Here is a 20,527-nt window from a genome sequence, read left to right as displayed (position 1 = left end):
CTAAGTTGGGGGGTAGTGTGAATTGTGAGGAAGATGCAATAAGGCTGCAGGGTGACCTGGACAGGTTGTGTGAGTGGGCGGATACATGGCAGATGCAGTTTAATGTAGATAAGTGTGAGGTTATTCACTTTGGAAGTAAGAATAGAAAGGCAGATTATTATCTGAATGGTGTCAAGTTAGGAGGAGGGGGAGTTCAACGAGATCTGGGTGTCCTAGTGCATCAGTCAATGAAAGGAAGCATGCAGGTTCAGCAGGCAGTGAAGAAAGCCAATGGAATGTTGGCCTTCGTAACAAGAGGAGTTGAGTATAGGAGCAAAGAGGTCCTTCTGCAGTTGTACCGGGCCCTGGTGAGACCGCACCTGGAGTACTGTGTGCAGTTTTGGTCTCCAAATTTGAGGAAGGATATTCTTGCTATGGAGGGCGTGCAGCGTAGGTTCACTAGATTAATTCCCGGAATGGCGGGACTGTCGTATGTTGAAAGGCTGGAGCGATTGGGCTTGTATACACTGGAATTTAGAAGGATGAGGGGGATCTTATTGAAACATATAAGATAATTAGGGGATTGGACACATTAGAGGCAGATAACATGTTCCCAATGTTGGGGGAGTCCAGAACAAGGGGCCACAGTTTGAGAATAAGGGGTAGGCCATTTAGAACGGAGATGAGGAAGAACTTTTTCAGTCAGAGGGTGGTGAAGGTGTGGAATTCTCTGCCTCAGAAGGCAGTGGAGGCCAGTTCGTTGGATGCTTTCAAGAGAGAGCTGGATAGAGCTCTTAAGGATAGCGGAGTGAGGGGGTATGGGGAGAAGGCAGGAACGGGGTACTGATTGATAGTGATCAGCCATGATCGCATTGAATGGCGGTGCTGGCTCGAAGGGCTGAATGGCCTACTCCTGCACCTATTGTCTATTGTCTATTGTCTATTGAACCCTGACACATTTCCCAAAGATGGCCATTGCTCCATCCCATGCCCTCACTTTGGGGAAACCAGACCACTTGGCTGTGCTTTTTCCTGCATTTAGGCAGTGAGTGAAGAGTACAGCTTCAGCAGTGAGAATTGCACAGAACTGGTCAGGGGAGGCAGAGGAACGACTCTACGATTGCCTGGGGTTTGTAGACTGCGATGATCAAGGGCTCGGCAACAAACCTGAACGAATACACCACATAGTTAACGACTTGATAAGGAGCTGTGTGTCGGAGTGTGTCTCCACCAAAATCATCTGAATATTCTCTCACCAGAAGCATTGGGTGAACCTGGGAGGTCCACAATCTTCTGAGGACCAAATCTCGGGCATTCAAGTCTGGCGATGCAAATTCATAAAAGATTTATGCAATTCATACAAATTTAAAAGAGAGTTAGATAGAGCTCTAGGGGCTAGTGGAATCATGGGATCTGGGGAGAATGTAGGCTCAGGTTTACAGACTGTGGATGATCAGCCATGATCACAATGAATGGCGGTGCTGGCTCGAAGGGCCAAATGGCCTCCTCCTGCACCTATTTTCTATGTTTCTATGAACTCCATCAGAAAGGCAGAGACATTTTCACTGTAAACTGGAGGATGAGACGGATGTCTGGTGGCTGTGGCTAGGCTTGCATGCCAACACTTTCTTCAAGGCAAAACCAAGTGGCAGCTCGAGTGACAGCTGGAGGAACTCAATGCTTTTTAACTTCTCGTTTGACTCCTCCCATTTCCTCCAAACCCGAGGCGTAGCTATGGGCACTCGCATGGGCCCTAACTATGCCTGCCTCTTTGTAGGGTACGTTGAACAATCCCTGTTCCAGACGTACACTGGCCCCATCCCCGAACTCTACCTCCGCTACATTGACGACTGCATTGGTGCTACCTCTTGTACCCATGCAGAATTCACTGACTTCATCAACTTCACCACTAATTTCCATCCTGCTCTTAAATATACTTGGACCATCTCCGACATCTCCCTACCATTTCTGGATCTCACCATCTCCATCACAGGAGACAGACTATTGACCAACATCTACTACAAACCTACTGACTCCTATAGCTATCTTGACTACGCTTCTTCTCACGTTGTTTCCTGCAAAAACTCTATCCCCTACTCCCAATTCCTCAGTCAACGCCGCATCTGCACCCAGGATGAGGTTTCCCATACTAGGGCATGAGATATGTCCTCATTCTTTAGGAAACGGGGGTTCCCCTCTTCCATTATAGATGATGCTCTCACAAGGATCTCCTCAATATCCCACAGCTCCGCTCTTGCTCCCTCTTCCCCTACTCGTAACAAGGATAGAGTCCCCATCAGCTGTCGCATACGACAAATTATCCTCCAACATTTCCGCACCTCCAATGGGATCCCACAACTGGCCACATCTTCCCATCTCCACCCCTTTCTACTTTCCGCAGAGAACCATTCCCTCTGAAACTTCCTGGTCCACTCTTCCCTTCCCACCAAAACCACCCCATCCCCGGGCACTTTCCCTGCAACTCCAGGAGATGCAACACCTGTTCCTTTACCTTCCCCCCTCGAGTCCATCCAAGGACCCAAACAGTCTTTCCTGGTGAGGCAGAGGTTCACCTGCACCTCCTCCTCCAGATGTCAACTTGTCTACATCGGCGAGACCAAGCGCAGGCTAGGCGATCGTTTCGCTGAACACCTCCACTCAGTTCGTCTCAACCAACCTCATCTTCCCGTGGCTCAGCACTTCAATTCCCCCTCCCATTCCCAACCTGACTTTTCTGTCCTAGGCCTCCTCCATTGTCAGAGAGAGGCCCAGCACAAATTGTAGGAACAGCACCTCATATTTCACTTTATACCCCAACGGTTTGAACATTGTCTTCTCCCACTTCCCTGCTTCCCTTCTCTAACCCCTCCCCCTTCCCAGTTCTCCTAGTCTTCCTGTCTCCGTCTACATCCTATCTTTGTCCTGCCCCCTCCCATGACATCAGTCTGAAGAAGGGTCTCGAACCGAAACTTCTCTCCTGAGATGTTGCCTGACCCGCTGAGTTACTCCAGCATTTTGTGTCTACTTCGATTTAAACCAGCATCTGCAGTTTCTTTTCCTACACATCAATGCTTTTTACATTTGCTTTGAAAGGGTGAGCACTGATATGCCTCCATAGCCTCCAACAGCATTGTAATGTCACCAAAGCTGACATCAGACCATCCTTCATGAGGGTTAACCCTCGGAAAATGTCCAGCCCCGATATTGTACCCGGCTGTGTTCTCAAAGCTTGCACAGACCAATACCATCCCCACCAAATTTGTTATGAAAATCAGAACTGAGCTTTCACTCATCCCTCTGCAACTCGATTCTTGACTTCCTCGTCGGAATGCGAAAATCAGTATGAATTGTTAACAAAATTTCCTCCTGGATAACCATCCACACAGGAGCACCTCAGGCCTGTATGATCAGTCCCCTGCTCTACTCTCTACGCATGATTGTGTAACCTGACATGGTTCCAACACAGGTTCACTTGTGTAAGGGGTTTCTGCGCCGAGCTTTCGCCCGACCTAAGGTCCCCGTGCCTTGCTCTGATCCCTTGACCAGGCCGTGCACACTGGTTCCCCGTGAGTGGTTCGACCCACTCACCCCTTACGGTTCTAGACACTGGGCTTAGATGCAGGAGCTCTTATAGTGCAGAAAAAATTCAACCAGACCAGATTTCAAAACCAGGGTTTAAATGAAAAGGCTTTTATTCAGCACTTGGGACTATTGTCCATGAATATATTTATACAGTTCTATAAGACGTAACTATAATACACATACCGAATGCATGAATACCTTTGATTTATTAATCACAAAACGCACAGTTCACAAGACATATACCCGAATACCCTTTTCGCTGAAAACTTAAAAACACACAGTTCCACGAGACATATATCCGAATACCTTCTTTGCTGAATTCTTGAAACACACAGTTCCACAAAACATATACACGAATACCCTTTTACTTATGAATTCTTAAACACAGTTCTGCAAGACACATACACGACTGTAAGATGGGGAACGTACGACGCATCGCAACCTTGACCAACACATATTTTAATACACACCCAACGTTTATTCACAACCACCCTCCCCTCTACACTAAACTATGTCCAGGATATGTAGGATTTGGAGTGCATGCTCACCATGGGGCTATTACTGGGGTTACTGGCTGTTCGTTTTGCAGTATTTCTTCTCGAGTTGCGTGCCTGTTCCTCTCTCTTGCATCCGTTCTTCTTTCCGACTTTCTTTTTGACTTCAGTTGACTTCGAACCCGGTTTTCTCTGCGCTTCTTGCCTCTGTCCGTCTTAACTTCTTGACTTGCCTGCTTGCGTTCCCTGCAGGTTTTCTTCTCGAGTTGACTTAACTTCCGACTCCCCTCCGACTTCACTTTACTTGCCTGCTTGCGTTCCCTGCAGGTTTTCTTCTCGAGTTGACTTTACTTCTTGACTTGCCTGCTTGCGTTCCCTGCAGGTTTTCTTCACGAGTTGACTGTGTCCGTCTTAACTTTTTCACCCAAAAGTAGTGGCCAGTTATACTGTTTCTGACCCGTCCTATCTCCCGCCAGATCTTGGAATCTCTTTGTTCAAAAAGATATGTATGAGGTTTTCTTCTGATCTGCGCTTATGTTCGGGGATACCGGGGATGGCCAGACGGTGTAAATTGGGATTTCATTGTGAGGTGATGGGTGTTAACTGGTTTCCCATCACCTACCAGGTAGTTTTCTATGGGCTATTGTGCCCCCTCACTGAGATGAACTGTTTAGGTCGGCTTGGGGCATTGTGAGTATGCTGATGTCAGCGCCCCAGTGTCTGGACTCCGACCTGGTTTCGTAGGTTTCTGCATGGCCAATACCCATCCTTTGTTCTGGCCATGGCTTTGCAGAAAACCTAGAGACTGGGATGTAAGGTTTTTACCTTTTGTGGCTGGTCACGAGGTCCTGCGGCCATTTTAGGACCCACGGATTGTGACATCCTTTGTTAATCTGACCGCAGCCTTTCTCCGCTATCAGCCCCAGTCTCTTGTTTAAAATGTCCAAACTGCAGCTCTTTGGTATTGTGTTGCTTTCCAAATGAGGGAAAACTTCTCAAATCTTACACTTGCACCTCCTCAATCTCGTCTACTGTATCCGTTGTTCTCGGCGTGGACCTACCCTACCCCCAAGCTAGTCATTCTGCTAGTTCCAATGTTTGTATCCAAATATCCCGTCGTTATAGAAAATAGGTGCAGGAGTAAGCCATCATCTCTTCAACAGCCAACAATGCACTATTTTGTGGGCTGTACCTTTCCTTGCTCATCGGTGCTGGCTCTGATTTGTTCTGAACGTTTTCATACTTCTACTTTCCCTCTCCACTGACTCTCAGTCTGAAGATGGGTCTCCACCCAAAATGTATCTTCTTTTCTCCAAAGATGCTGCATGACCTGCAGAGTTACTCCAGCTTTTTGTGTCCATCTTCGATGTAAACCAGCATCTGCAGTTCCTTCCTTTGATACCACCATTGCTGAACGAATACTGGAGACTGGAACATAGAACACAGAACACCCACAGTGTTTGTGCTGAACATGAAACCAATTGAAACTGATTTCATTTGCCCGTACATGATACCTACCTCGTTATTCTCCACATTTCTATGTGCTTATCTAAAAGTTTCTTCAATGCCGCTTTCACATCTTCCTCCACCACCACCCCTGGCAATGCCATCCATGCCCCTACTGTGGGGGAAAAAACACCCTACACACCTTATAGCTGCACCCTCTAGTGTTGGATATTTCCACCCAGGGGTTAAAGTTCTGACTGTAGACATCCTATAGAAAGGACAGGTAGGTGGGCAGAGACGGTGGGGTAGCTCTGCTGGTGAGGGATGAAATTCAGTCTCTTGCGAGGGAAGACATAGGGACTGACGAGGTAGAGGCACTGTGGATTGAGTTGAGGAATTGTAAAGGCAAGAAGACACTAATTGGTGTCATCTACAGACCCCCAAATAGTAGCCCGGATGTAGGGTGTAAGATGCAGCAGGAGTTAAAACTGGCATGTAAGACAGGTAATGCCACTGTGGTGATGGGGGATTTCAATATGCAGGTAGACTGGGAAAATCAGGTTGGTTCAGGACCCCAAGAAAGAGAGTTTGTAGAGTGCCTCCGAGATGGATTCTTACAGCAGCTTGAAATGGAGCCTACCAGAGAAAAGGCAATTCTGGATTTACTGTTGTCCAATGATCCAGATTTGATAAGTGAACTCAAGGTAAAGGAACCGCTTGGAGGTAGTGATCATAATATGATTGGTTTTAAACTGCAATTTGAGAAGGAGAAGGTTAAATCGGAAGTGTCAGTGTTGCAGTTGAACAAAGGGGACTATGAAGGCATGAGAGAGGAGCTGGCCAAGGTAGACTGGAAAAGGATCCGAGCAGGAATGACTTTGGAACAGCAATGGCAGGAATTTCTGGGCATAATCCGGAAGACGCAGGATCATTTCATTCCAAAAAGGAAAAAAGATTCGAAAGGGAGAAGGAGGCAACCGTGGCTGACAAGGGAAGTTAGGGATGGAATAAAACCAAAAGAAAAGTTGTATAACACAGCAAAGAGTAGCCGGAAGCCAGAGGATTGGGAAACTTTCATAGGACAACAGAACGGTAACGCAGCGGTAGAGTTGCTGCCTTACAGCAAATGCAGCGCCGGAGACCCAGGATCGATCCTGACTACGGGCGCCGTCTGTACGGAGTTTGTACGTTCTCCCCGTGATCTGCGTGGGTTTTCTCCGAGATCTTCGGTTTCCTCCCACACTCCAAAGACGTACAGGTATGTAGGTTAATTGGCTGGGCAAATGTAAAAATTGTCCCTAGTGGACAATTATCCTAGTGGATAGTGTTAATGTGCGGGGATCGCTGGGCGGCGCGGGTGGGCCGAAGGGCCTGTTTCTGCGCTGTATCTCTAAATCTAGAAGGTAACAAAACGGGCAATATGGGCTGAAAAGATGAAGTACGAGGGGAAGCTAGCCAAGAATATAAAGAAGGACAGTAAAAGCTTCTTTAGATATGTTAAGAGAACAAGAGTAGCCTTCATAACAAGAGGATTTCAGTATAGGAGTAAAGAGGTTCTTCTGCAGTTGTATAGGGCCCTGGTAAGACCACATCTGGAGTATTGTGTACAGTTTTGGTCTCCTAATTTGAGGAAGGACATTCTTGTAATTGAGGCAGTGCAGCGTAGGTTCACGTGATTGATCCCTGGGATGGCGGGACTGTCATATGAGGAAAGATTGAAAAGACTAGGCTTGTATTCACTGGAGTTTGGAAGGATGAGAGGGAACTGAGGTGAGAAAAAACTTTTCACCCAGAGAGTTGTGAATTTGTGGAATACTCTGCCACAAAGGGCAGTGGAAGCCAAATCACTGGATGGATTTTAGAGAGAATTAGATAGAGCTCTAGGGGCTAGTGGAATCGAGGGATATGGGGAGAAGGCAGGCACAGGTTATTGATTGGTGACGATCAGCCATGATCACAATGAATGGTGGTGCTGGCTCGAAGGGCCAAATGGCCTCCTCCTGCACCTATTTTCTATGTTTCAATGTTTCGGTCAGGAAGTCATGATGCAGCTCTATAAGGGAAGTCAAGATCATCCAGGAAATTATAGACCAGTAAACCTCGCGACAGTGCATGGGAACCTGTTGGATAATATTCTTTGGGATATGATTTCAGTGTTGTGGGGGCTTGGAGCACATTGCCAGGGGTAGTGGTGGAGGCAGATATGATTGTGGCGTTTAGGAGGTTTTTAGATAGGCACATGGAAGTACAAGGAATAGAGTGATATGGATCATGTACAGGCAGATGGGATCAATTTAACTTGGCATGATGTTCAGTGGGCCGAAGGGCCTGTTCTTGTGCTGTATTGTTCTATGCTCTCATAACACATAATAGTGTGATATATTGAATCTGATTGAATGGTGCCAGAACAAGAATCTTGTTCTCAAACCCAGCAAAGCCGAGGAGCTGATTGTTGACTTTGGAAGAGGAAGGTAGAGGATTCACAAACGTGTCTTCATTGAGGGGTTGGTGGTAGTGAGAGTTGACAGTTTCAACTTCCTGGGCTTGCATATCGCTAGAGATCTGTCCTGGGCCCAGCACATGGATGCAATCACAAAGAAAGCTGATCTATGCCTCTTGGAAGAGGCGTAGATCAGCCTCTTGGATACTTCCTTGGAAGATTGAGGAGATTGGTATGCTAATGAATAGTCTCTTGAACATCTACAGGTGAACAGTAGAGAGAATACTGGCTAGGTACACCATGCCCTGGTTTGCCATCTCAAACGCCCAGGAACAAAGGAGATTGCAGAGAGTGGTTGACATTGCCGTGTCCACCACGGTTACTGACCTCCCCCACCATTGAAGAGCAAAACGGCAGCCAATATATCAAAGATGTACATCACCCTGGCAAAGCACTCATTTCTGTGCTACGATCAGAACATGGTGTGGGAGTCTGAAAATTGAGAGTATCAGGTTGAATAGCTTCTTTCCAACAATAATTAGGCTCTTGAACTACACCTTAACCTTAACTATGAACTTCTCTGGATTGTCTTTGGTTGCACAGAGGACTTCAGGGTTATTTTTGTACTAGTATTGTGATGATTAATGTGTTTAATTTTTTTAAATTATGTTTTATCTGTGTGTATTTTGTTTTATAAACCTGTTGAGCAGCTGCAAGTAAGAATTTAATTGTTCTGTGTTGTCAGTACTTAATCCTCTGACATTTTTGACACCTCCAACGAGATCCCACCACGAGACATCTTTCCATCTCCACCCCTATCCGCCTTCTGCAGAGACCGTTCCCTCCGTAACTCCCAGGTTAACCCATCCCTTCCCACTCAAACCACCCCCAGGTTCCTTACCCTGCAGCCGCAGCTAATGCAACACCCGTCCCCATACATCCAACCTCAATTCTATCCAAGGACCGCGACAGTCCTTTCAGGTTAGGCAGAGGTTCATTTGCCCCTCCTCTAACCTCATCTACTGTATCTCTAAATCTAAAAATCTAAATCTACTGTATCTGTTGTTCAAGATGTGGACTCTTGTACATCGGCGAGACCAAACGTAGACTGCGATCGTTTCGCTGAACACCTTTGCTCAGTTCGCATGTCAAGTCAAGTCAATTTTATTTGTATAGCACATTTAAACACAACCCACGTTGACCAAAGTGCTGTACATCAGTGCAGGTACTAAAAAAGAACATACAATAGCACGCAAACCTAATAACACATATATAAACAGTTTACAGGGCCCCCTCAGAGGGCCTCAAACGTGAGGGAATAGAAGTCCGTTTTGAGCCTGGACTTAAAGGTGTCGATGGAGGGGGCAGTTCTGATGGGGAGAGGGATGCTGTTCCACAGTCTAGGAGCTGCAACCGCAAAAGCGCAGTCACCTGAGCTTAGGCCTAGACAGTCAGTAGCCCCAAGTCAGCCGACCTGAGGGACCTGGAGATTGAGTGGTGGGTTAGAAGATCTTTGATATGGTGGGGGGGGGGGGGGTAAGCCCGTTTAGGGCTTTGTATGCGAATAGGTGGAGCTTGAAGTTGATTCTGTACTGTACTGGGAGCCAGTGGAGAGAGGCCAGAATCGGGTTGATGTGGTCCCTTTTACAGGTACCCATCAGGAGTCTCGCTGCGGCGTTTTGGACCAATTGCAGGCGGGACAGGGATGATTGGCTGATCCCAGAGTATAGGGAGTTGCAGTAGTTCAGGCGGGAGGAAATGAATGCGTGGATGATTTTTTTCTAGGTCGTCAAATTGGAGGAATGGTTTGATTTTAGCTATGGTACGAAGCTGGAAGAAACTGGCTTTTACCACAGAGTTGACTTGCTTGTCAAACTTAAAAGCGGAGTCAAATATCACGCCCAGGTTTTTGACATGCGGTTTGACTAGGGGGGGGATAGGCTTCCAAGGCTGCCTGTTATCGTTTTGATGGAGTCGGGGTGGGGGTGGGGGGCGAAAAGGATGACCTCAGACTTGTTCTCGTTTAACTGAAGGAAGTTCTGTGCCATCCAACATTGTATGTCCTCAAGGCAGTGCATGAGACTGATTAAATTTGACCAGTTGTTGGGTTTTAGGGGGAGATAAAGCTGTGTGTCATCCGCATGGCAGTGGAAAGAAATGCTGTGCCTTTGAATGATTTGGCTGAGGGGAGCATGTGCAGAGAGAAGAGAATGGGGCCTAGGATGGAGCCTTGTGGAACCCCGCAGGAGAGGCTAGCTGGGGAAGAGAAATTGCCTATATTGTTGGAGCAACTCCTATTTTTGAGGTAGTAAACGAACCAGCTCAGGGCAGTGCCATCAACGCCAACCTCGTACCGGCGACGGTCAATTAGGATGCTGTGGTCCACTGTATCGAAGGCTGCGCTGAGGTCGAGAAGGAGCATGATTGCACAGTCGCCGGTGTCGATGGCGAGAAGCAGGTCGTTGTGTACCTTCAACAAGGCAGACTCTGTGCTAAGGTGGGCCCTAAAACCTGACTGGAAACTTTCCAGGATGGTATTTTGGTGTAGGTAAGGCAGTAGTTGATTTAGGATTACCTTTTCAAGGACTTTTGACAGGAATGGCAGTTTAGAAATAGGTCTGTGGTTGTTAGGCAAGGTGGGGTCTAGGTTAGGTTTTTTCAGGAGGGGCTGGACCACCGCATGCTTGAAGCAGGTTGGAACGGTGCATGGACCTACCTGATCTCCCGGTTGCTAAACACTTTAATTCTCCTTCACATTCCCACCCTGACCTTTCTGTCCTAGGCCTCCTCCATTGTCAGAGTGAGGCTAAATGCAAATTGGTGGAATAGCTTCTCATATTTCACTTGGGCAGCTTACAAACAATGAATATTGATTACTCTAACTTCAAGTAACCCCTCTCTCTCCATCCCTCCCCCACCCAAGTCGCACCATGTGCTCGTTCTCACATAAAAACATAGAAAATAGGTGCTGGAGGAGACCATTTGGTTCTTCGAGCCTGCACCGCCATTCATTGTGATCATGGCTGATCATCAAAAATCAGTAACCTGTGCCTGCCTTTTCCCCATATCCCTTGATTCCACTAGCCCCTAGTGCTCGATCTAATTCTCTTTTAAATTCATCCAGTGAATTTGCTTCCACTGCCTTCTGTGGCAGAGAATTCCACAAATTCACAACTCTGGGTGAAATAGTTTCTTTTCACCTCAATTTTAAATGGCTTCCCCTTTATTCTTAGACTGTGTCCCCTGGTTCTGAACTCCCCCACCATTGGGAACATTTTTCCTGTATCTAGCTTGTCTTTTTATGATTTTATATGCCTCTGTAAGATCCCCACTCATCCTTCTAAACGCCAGTGAATACAAGCCTAGCCATTCCAATCTTTCCTCATATGACAGTCCCTCCATCCCAGGGATTAACCTCATGAACCTATGCTGCACAGCTTCAATAGCAAGGACGTCCTTCCTCAAATTAGGAGACCAAAACTGCACACAATACTTCAGATGTGGTCTCACCAGGGCTGCAGAAGGACTTTTTTGCTCCTGTACTCAAACCCTCTCGTTATGAAGGCCAACATGCCATTAGCTTTTTTCACTGCGTGCTGTACCTGCACGCTTACTTTCAGTGACTGGTGTACGAGGACACCAAGGTCTCGTTGCGCTTCCCCTTTACCTAATCTGACACCATTCAGATAATAATCTGTCTCCTTATTTCTGCCACCAAAGTGGATAACCTCACATTTATCCACATTATACTGCATCTGCCCACACTCAACCTGCCCAAGTCACTTAGCAAACAGCTAACAATGGCCTGTTTCCTTTATTATTATTTTTTGCGTATCTTTCATTCATTTGTTCTATATCTCTCTACGTCATTGTCTATATCTCTCATTTCCTTTTCCCCTGACTAGTCAGAAGAAGGGTCTCGACCTGAAACGTGACCCTTTCCTTCTCTCCAGAGATGCTGCTTGTCCTGCTGAGTTACTCTATCGACACTCTTAATTGTTCTTTTTGGCAAGTTGTTTACTTCTGTCTGAGATAGTCATTGCAAAGGACATCACTTAGTTTACATTTTTGAGGTGAAATGGTGGAGCAACTTGAAGGAAAATTCCTCAAAAGCTTCAAACAATGTAAACTTTATTAATATAGTGGCTTCAACAATGAGTTGCATTGAGTTATCATAACAAACATTGGAGTGAAAATGGATGATATAATAATGTTTTGAAAATTGTGCTTTGGCCTCAATGTGCAAACGCATAAATTGAGCTGGTCACCTCTAATTTTTGCCAATACTAGTTTCTGAGTCTTGTAGATTTAGACATCTGAAACATCTTTTTTTTAAAACCTGATTATTTTTCTTCAGAAAAGAGTGATATCTGACAAGAAGTACAGTGAGCGACGCTTGGATGTGCTCTCGGCCCTTGTTTTGGCTGAAAATGCTCTCAATGGACCCAGTACCAAGGAGCGTAGACTGGTTGTTGCCTTAGCATTAAGTGTGGGGACTCAAATGGTAAGCATAATGTCCTGTATATTAACATCTTAATTTTCTAATTTAAATAGTAATAATTTGCATGCCAAATATTGCAGTTGAATGGAGACACAAAACTGCAGCTGCCGGAATCTTAAGCAAACCATGAAGTACTGGAGGAATGTTTTGAGTCGGGACCCTTCGTATTGATTGGAGTCGGTTGGGGGGGGGGGGGGGGAGGAGAAGTATGGAAGTGGGGATGAACCTGGCAAGTAGATACAAGTGAGGGAGAATGGTGTATGAGAATGGCAGATGGGTGGAGTCAGTGTCAAAGACTCGAGGTTAAAGGGAGACAAAAGGGTGTCTGATGAAATATAAAGCTGGAGGGAAGGATATGGACGGAAGGGGTCACAGGAGAAAAAGGACATGAGTTCAGTACAGGGATGAGAAGGGAAGTTAAAATGGTTAGCGACCGGAAGCTTCAGCGTGCCTTGGTGAGCGGAGTGCAAGTGTTGAATGAAACAGTTGCCTGGTCAATGCTTGGTGTCTTCAATGTAAGAGAGGCCACATTGGGAGCACTAAATGCAATAGATGAAGTTGGAAGAATGCAATGAATCTCTGTCTCGTCTGAATGGGCTGCTCGGGTCCTGGGATGGAAGTGAGAGGGTAGGCGTTGGTTGGGACAGTTGTTACATCTCCTGCGGTTGTTGGGGAATGTATGGGGAGGGGTCAGTGGATGGATAGGGATGGGCACACCAAGAAGTTGTGGAGCGAGTGGACTTTATGGAAACTGGAGAGGGATGGGGGTGGGAAGATGTGACTGGAAGTGAGATCACGTGGAAGATGGCAGGAAATGCTGGAGGATGATGTGTTGCATGTGGTGGGATGAAAGATGAGGAATGGGGAACTCTATCCTCACTCAATCTGGGATAAGGGGGAGCAAGAGGAGCAGAACTGCGAGACATAGAAGAGACATGGGTGACGGGTCCATCCACAATAGTGGGGGGAAGGGGGGAAGGGAATCTACATTTACTGAAAAAAAGGGACATCTCAATGTCCTAGAGTGGAAAGCCTCATTTTGAAAGAAAATGTGGCAGAGGCAAAGAGTAAGGGATGGCTTCCTTGCAAGTGGCAGAGAAGGAGGAGTTGTAGTCAAGGTAGCTGTAGGAGTCAATGGGTTTTCTAGTAGATATCTGTACATAGTCTATCTCCTGTGATGGAGACAGAGATTAAGAATAGGATGAGGGGTGTTAGAGTTGGTCCGAGTGCATTTGTGGGCAGAGTGGAAATTTGATGAAATCAAGGAGCAGGGCACGTGTGCTGGAGGCAGCCCTGATGCAGTTGGCAATGTAACAGAAAAAGAGGTGGGGAATGGTACTCGGGCATGTTTGGAACAAGGAATGTTCAACGTTACCAGCTAAAAGGTGGGCATTGCTGGGGCTGATGTGTGCCCATGAATATCTGAAGAAAGTGTGTGGAGTCCAAAGACAAGTTGTAATGTGGTGTCAAGTTCTGCCAGGGTGAAGAAAAGCATTAGTTTAGTTTAGAGATACAGTGCGGAAACAGGCCCTTTGGCCCACCGAGTCCACGCCGACCAACGATCCCCGCACATAGACACTATCGTACGCAGACTAGGAACAGTTTACAATTATACCAAGCAAATTAGCCTACAAACCTGTACGTCTTTGGAGTGTGGAAAGAAAATGAAGCACCTGAAGAACACCTAGGCAGGTCACGGGGAGAACGTACAAACTCCGTACAGACAAGCACCCAGAGTCAGGATGGGACCTGGGTCTCTGGCGCTGTGAGGCAGCAACTCTACTGCTGTGAGGCAGCAACTGTGTTCAGGCCTTCCTGGTGGGGAATGAGCGTGGAAAGGGACTGGATGCCCATGGTAAGGATGAGGCAATGGGGACCTAGGAAGTGAAAGGTATTGAACTGCTGAAGTGCATGTGAGGTGTCTTTTGCGGTTGAATTTTGCTGTGAAATGTATTCATTATGCTCAACGTGCCAGAGTTGCTGGGTTATGTTTAAAGTTCTGAATATCACAGCCATGCACGTTTTGCTGTGTAAATGTGTCTGACCTGTTGCATGCTGTTTTTGCATGTATTTGTCCTGTGAAGAAAACGTTCCGAGATGAAGAGTTGCTGGTTTTGCTTGTGGTGCTGAAGAAGTTGGACCTGATCAGTGAGCTGAAGGAGCGGTGAGTCGCCCACAGAAGACATTTGTATTACGATCCTAGTGGGACCAAGCAGCAGACTTGACCTTGTTGTTGCATTTTGCAGGATTCAAGTTTTGTGCAATTGTAACTTCTTGTACTGGCATCGCACCATATTCCCCATCTACCTGGACGATATTTATGACAGTGCTGTTGATTCTGCAAGAATACACGTAAGAATTGCAGATTTATTGATGACTAGGCAATTACAGGACAGATATTTTATCTTTTGTTTTCTTGTGTGATACATACAATTAAACACACAGCATCATCTGCTCCATGTGGACTATTGGGTAATTAATTGTACTAATCCCATTCCCCAGCAGTTGGAACTTGACCTTCAATGCCTTGGCAATTAAAGTACTTGTGTAGAGACTTGAGTTTAGTTTAGAGACACAACACAGAAACAGCCCACCAAGTCCACACAGACCAGCGATCCCCACACATTTACACTATCCTGCACACACTAGGGACAATTTACATTTATACCAAGCTAATTAACCTGCAAACCTGCACGTCTTTGGAGTGTGGGAGGAACCGAAGATCTCAGAGAAAACCCACGCAGGTCACGGGGAGAAACTCCGTACAGATAGCATCCGTAGTCAGGATCGTACCCGGGTCTCTGGTGCTGGTAAGGCAGCAACTCTACCGCTGCGCCATCGTGCCACCCAGTCATAGTCATATGGCATGAAAACCGCCCGCAAAGCCCATGCCGATCAGGCCAGTCCCATTTACCTACATCTGCTCCATTTTGCTTCCAACCTTTCCTATCCGTGCACTGACCAAATATCTTTTAAATGTTATTGTACCTGCCTCAAGTACTTCCTTATACCCACCACCTTCTGTGTGAAAAAACTGCCCCTCGGGTTACTATTAAAACTTTCCCCTCTTGCCTTGATTTCCCTACACCGAAGAAAAAAAAATGTGGATTCCCTTCATGATTTTATTCATCTCTTTAAAATCATCCCCCTGTCAGTCTCCTGCTCTCCGAGGAATAAAGTCCCAGCCTTCCCAGCAGCTCAGGTTCTTGAGTCCTGGCAACATCCTTGTAACTGAATATCGTGTTGTTATCCTCGCGAGCAAAGCACCAAGGCAAATTCCTTCTATGTACACGTACTTCACTAATAAAATTTATTCAATTCAATTCTTCTCTTCATTTCGAATTTAATGGCATCTTTCCTGTAGCAGGGTGGCCATGTAAAATTGTAAGTGTTATGCTTCAAACACTCACTCAAGCATTCTCTGGTTGAAAAAGTGTTTCCTTTAATCCCCTTAAACCTCTCCCCAAACCTCTTGCACTAAACCTATGGGCTCGTGTTTTAGATAGCTCGACTCTGCAGAATTTTCCTGCTACGTGTACTATCTATGCCTCTCCTATCAGGAACCTTCTCAACCTCTACTCGAAGGAAACTGAACCCAGCCTATCTAATTCCTCACAACTGAAATGCGCTCTCCCTGGCAACATTCTGCTGAATATCCTCTGCACTCTTTCCAGTGAAATCATGACCTTCCGATATTGTTAGTGTCAATACTCCAGCCAAATCATTGTCTTATATAGTTGTACCATAACCTCCCTGCTGTTATAGTCTATGCCTCGGTTAATGGTTCTTGGTAGATATCTTGAATGCTGCTTTCATCATCATGTCTTCCTTGCACAGACATCTGGCACAGACACCAACAGACACCAGTTCACCAAGTCCATACTGACCATCAACCACCCATTTACACGCATCCTGCTTTGTCCTCCGATTCCTATTAACTTCTCCCAGGTTGTAGCACCCATCTATACCCTGAGCAATTTAAAGTGGCTGATTAATGCACTGATCTGCATGTCTTTGGGATGTGGGAGGAAACCGAAGTACCAGGAGAAAACCCATGCAGTCACAGGGAGAACATGCAAACTGCATACAGACAGCACCTGAGGTTGGGATTGAACCAGGGTCTCTGGAGCTTTGAGGGCATGACTCCACCTGTTGCGCCACTGTTCCATCCGTACCTGTGCTGTCACCTTCAGGGATCCTTGGACGTGCACCAAGATCTCATTGTCCCTCCCTATTGAGAAATAGAGGCACCTTGGTTTAAAAGGTTGGGTTTGTTACTGAGCTAGTAATCCAGACCCTGAGTGCATATTTTTTCTTGTAATTGGATGGCTTGAGTTTATGTTTAAGTTTATGTTTTATTAAAAAATATAGTTTGGTATCAGTAAATATTACCATGCAAGCTGCCTGTAATTGACCACTTTTTGGTATCATATTTGCCGTAACACTGAATTATGTTGAAATGCTTTAATTTATTTCCTCCTGAATGTTAAAGTCATATGATTTTAAATACTTGTGCAGAAAAATTAGTTTTGAAGAAAAGTGGTTAAAGTCTTTTATTTTCTGCATTAAACTTATGCTCAAAGGCAGATGATAAACAGTCAAGACCCTAATTTGATGCCCAAGGTTTGATAATATCTGGGTTGTTCACTCGTGGCCTTGGCTGAATGGATCTTTCTCAAGGGGCAATAAAAAGTAGAAAGTAATGGTGCAATTATTTTGAGTGGAATAGATTATACGTCGCAAACCTTTAGTTTAGAGATGCAGTGTGGAAACAGGCTCTTCGGTGCACTGTTCTGGCCAGCAATCACACCGCACTTAGCACGATCCTACACACTAGGGACAATTGACAATTTCTACCGAAGCCAATTAACCTACAAACCTGCACGTCTTTGGAGTGTGGGAGGAAACCGGAGCACCCAGAGTAACAAGGACTGTTTAGTTTAGTTTAGATATACAGCAGGGAAACATTTAGAGATACAACGTGAAAACATTCATGTAATTTGGAGCATTTGTTTAGTGGTGGTTGGTGGTGAAATGTTCCTGTTGATTTTGTCATTTTATATTTCATTTAACAGTACATGTTTAGTGCTTTGAGAGATTGTGTTCCACCCATGATGCATGCCAGACACCTGGAAACCACACACATATTGCTGGAAGCTTTCGATAAAGAAATCATGGCTATGCTGAATGAGGTAATGGACAACAACCAAAAATCACCATTGTTATTTTTAATCGTTAAAGGATATATTTAAAATCACTTGGGTTTTAAAACAAAATAACATGAGTTGTTACTTCAATTTTAATCTTGCAGCTTGCGAGTTGCTAGGTTTTCATAAACAACATGGCTTTGAAAATAAAGGTAGACACAAAAGGCTGGAGTAACTCAGCAGGACTGGCAGCATCTCGGGAGAGAGAGAACGGGTGGCATTTCGGGTCAAGACCCTTCTTCAGACTGATGTCGGGAGTGGGCGGTACGGAGATAAAATGTAGTTGGAGACAGTAAGACTAGGAGGGGAACTGGGAAGGAGGAGGGGATGGGGTGAGGAAAAGCAACTTAAAGTTAGAGAAGTCAATGTTCATACCGCTGGGGTGTAAGCTATCCAAGCGAAATATTAGGTGATGATCCTCCAATTTGCGCTGGACCTCAATCTGACAATGGAGGAGGCCCAGGACAGAGATCAGCGTGGAAATGGGAAGGGGAGTTCGTGTTGAGCAACCGGGAGATCAGGTAGGTTTAGACGGACCGAGCGGAGATGTTCAGTGAAACGATCGCTGAGCCTGCGCTTGGTCTCGGCGATATACAGGAGTCCACACCTGCAACAGCAGATACAGTAGATCAGGTTGGCACGGGTGCAGGTGAACCTCTGCCTCACGTGAAAAGACTGTCGGGGTCCTTGGACAGAGTCGAGGGGGGAGGTAAAGGGACAGCAATTGCGGTTGCAAGGGAAACTGCCTGGGGAGGGGGTGGTTTGGGTAGGAAGGGACGAGTGGACCAGGGAGTTGCGGAGGGAATGGTCTCTGTAGAAAGGGGTGGAGATGGGAAGATGTGGCCAGTAGTGGGATCCCTTTGGAGGTGGCGAAAATGTTGGAGAATTATATGTTGTATGCGACGGCTGGTGGGGTAGAAGGTGAGGACAAGGGGAACTCTGTCCTTGTTGCGAAGGGGGGGATGGGGAGCAAGAGCAGAGCTGTGGGATATCGAAGAGACCGTAGTGCAAACCTCATCTATAATGTAAGAAGGGACCCCCTGTTCCCTAAAGAATGAGGACATCTCCGATGCCCGGGTATGGAACACCTCATCCTGGGCACAGATGCGGCGTAGACGGAGGAATTGGGAATAGGGGATAGAGTCTTTACAGGAAGCAGGGTGGGAAGAAGTGTAGTCTAGATAGCTATGGGAGTCAGTGGGTTTGTAATAGATGTCAGTCGATAGTCTGTCTCCTGTGATGGAGACGGTGAGATCTAGAAACCGTAGGGAGATGTTAGAGATGGTCCAAATGAATTAGAGTGCAGGATGGAAATTAGTGGTGAAGTTGATGAAGTCAGTGAGTTCTGCATGGGTGCAGGAGGTAGCACCGATGCAGTCGTCAATGTAGCGGGTGTAGAGTTCGTGGATAGGGCCAGTGTACTCCTCGACCAGTGATTGTTCAACGTACACTACAAAGAGGCAGGCATAACTGGGGCCCATGCAGGTGCCCAAAGCAATGCCTTGGATGTGGAGGAAGTGGGAGGAGTTGTTAAGGGTAAGGCCCAGCTCTGCTAGGCGGAGGAGAGTGTCAGTAGATGGAAATTGACTGGTTCTACGGTCGAGGAAGAAACAGAGGGCTTTAAGACCCTCGTGGTGGGGGATGGAGGTCTGGAGTGACTGGACATCCATAGTAAAGATGAGGAAGTGCGGGCCTGGAAAACGGAAGTCATTGAGGAGACGAAGGGCGTGTGAGGTGTCTTGGACATAGGTGGGGAGGGATTGGACCGGGGGGATAGGATGGAGTCGAGGTATGTTGAAATTAATTCAGTGGGACATGAACAAGCAGAAACAATGGGTCTGTCAGGGCAGTTCTGTTTGTGGATTTTGGGGAAAAGATAAAATCGGACCGTGCGGGGCTGGGGAACGATAAGGTTGGAGGCTTTAGAGGGCAGAGATCAGTAATGGTGTGTGAGATTGTAAATTTCCCCGGTGTGGGACGAATAAAGGAATATATTATTAAGGTCTGGTGCTCGTCGGTGGGGTCATGGTCCAAGGATAAGTAGGAGGAGGTGTCTGAGAGTTGTCGCCTGGCCTCAGCGCGCCAGAGGTCAGGCCTCTGGCCAGACTACCACGGCACCTCCCTTGTCGGCGGGTTTGATTATCATGTCGGGGTTCCTCAGAGTGAGTGGAAGGCTTTGAAATTAAAATGAGTTATCGGGCTTAAGGGTGGTATCATCTCTGCAACTCCTTAGGAATTCTACATTTAGGTACCATAATTTAGTTTAGTTTCGAGGAAACAGGCCCTACAGCCCACTGAGTCCGCACCGCCCAGTGATCCCCGCACATTTACACTACCCTACATGAGGTATAAATTGGCGAGGTATCAATGTGACATTGGTGAAGTATTAGATTTAGTTGTAATTTCATAATGCTTTTATTAGTGTGATGATTAAGCATCCTGCTTGCGGTTTCTCATGGATATGCTGGAGAAGTGTTTCCTCTGTATTGAAGCTGACTTGTTTTCACTTTGGCTGCCTGGGTTTTGAGGTGACTGACAAAGGCAGTGTTGGGAGCACGCAGGTTCTTATGCAGATGGGGCAGGAGATGGCTGAGAAGGGCAGGTGGGTAATCTGTCAACTGTATACAAGGGGCTTCTTCAAACGCTCCAATGCCTGGTCTCATGTTCTGAAAACCATTCTAAATGTTCTTCTCCCTTTTGAATAGTAGTGGATTTGAGGATAGTCATCGAGTCATACAGCGTGGAAACAGGCTCTTCGGCCCAACACCAACTAACATGTCCCATCTACACTAGTTCCACCTGCCTACATGTGGCCCATATCCCTCTGAACCTGTCTTATCCATGTACCTGTCAAAATGTTTCTTGAACGTTGTGATAA

At 46.3% G+C, this 20,527-nt stretch overlaps 1 protein-coding gene across 3 annotated transcripts in view; it reads left to right on the top strand.

Annotated features, from left to right (window-relative positions):
* washc4 (WASH complex subunit 4) overlaps nt 1-20,527 on the top strand; it is a 74,912-nt gene that overhangs the window by 39,690 nt on the left and 14,695 nt on the right. For all 3 annotated transcript variants that reach the window (XM_078420061.1, XM_078420060.1, XM_078420062.1), the window contains 4 exons: nt 12,299-12,445; nt 14,527-14,606; nt 14,689-14,794; nt 17,518-17,634. In XM_078420061.1, coding sequence (XP_078276187.1) covers nt 12,299-12,445; nt 14,527-14,606; nt 14,689-14,794; nt 17,518-17,634 — 450 coding nt within the window. The remainder of the gene's footprint in view (nt 1-12,298; nt 12,446-14,526; nt 14,607-14,688; nt 14,795-17,517; nt 17,635-20,527) is intronic.

The sequence above is a fragment of the Rhinoraja longicauda genome, chromosome 23, assembly GCF_053455715.1.
Source record: "Rhinoraja longicauda isolate Sanriku21f chromosome 23, sRhiLon1.1, whole genome shotgun sequence".
Taxonomy (NCBI): domain Eukaryota; kingdom Metazoa; phylum Chordata; class Chondrichthyes; order Rajiformes; family Arhynchobatidae; genus Rhinoraja; species Rhinoraja longicauda.
This window is presented reverse-complemented; position numbering and strand designations above follow the sequence as displayed.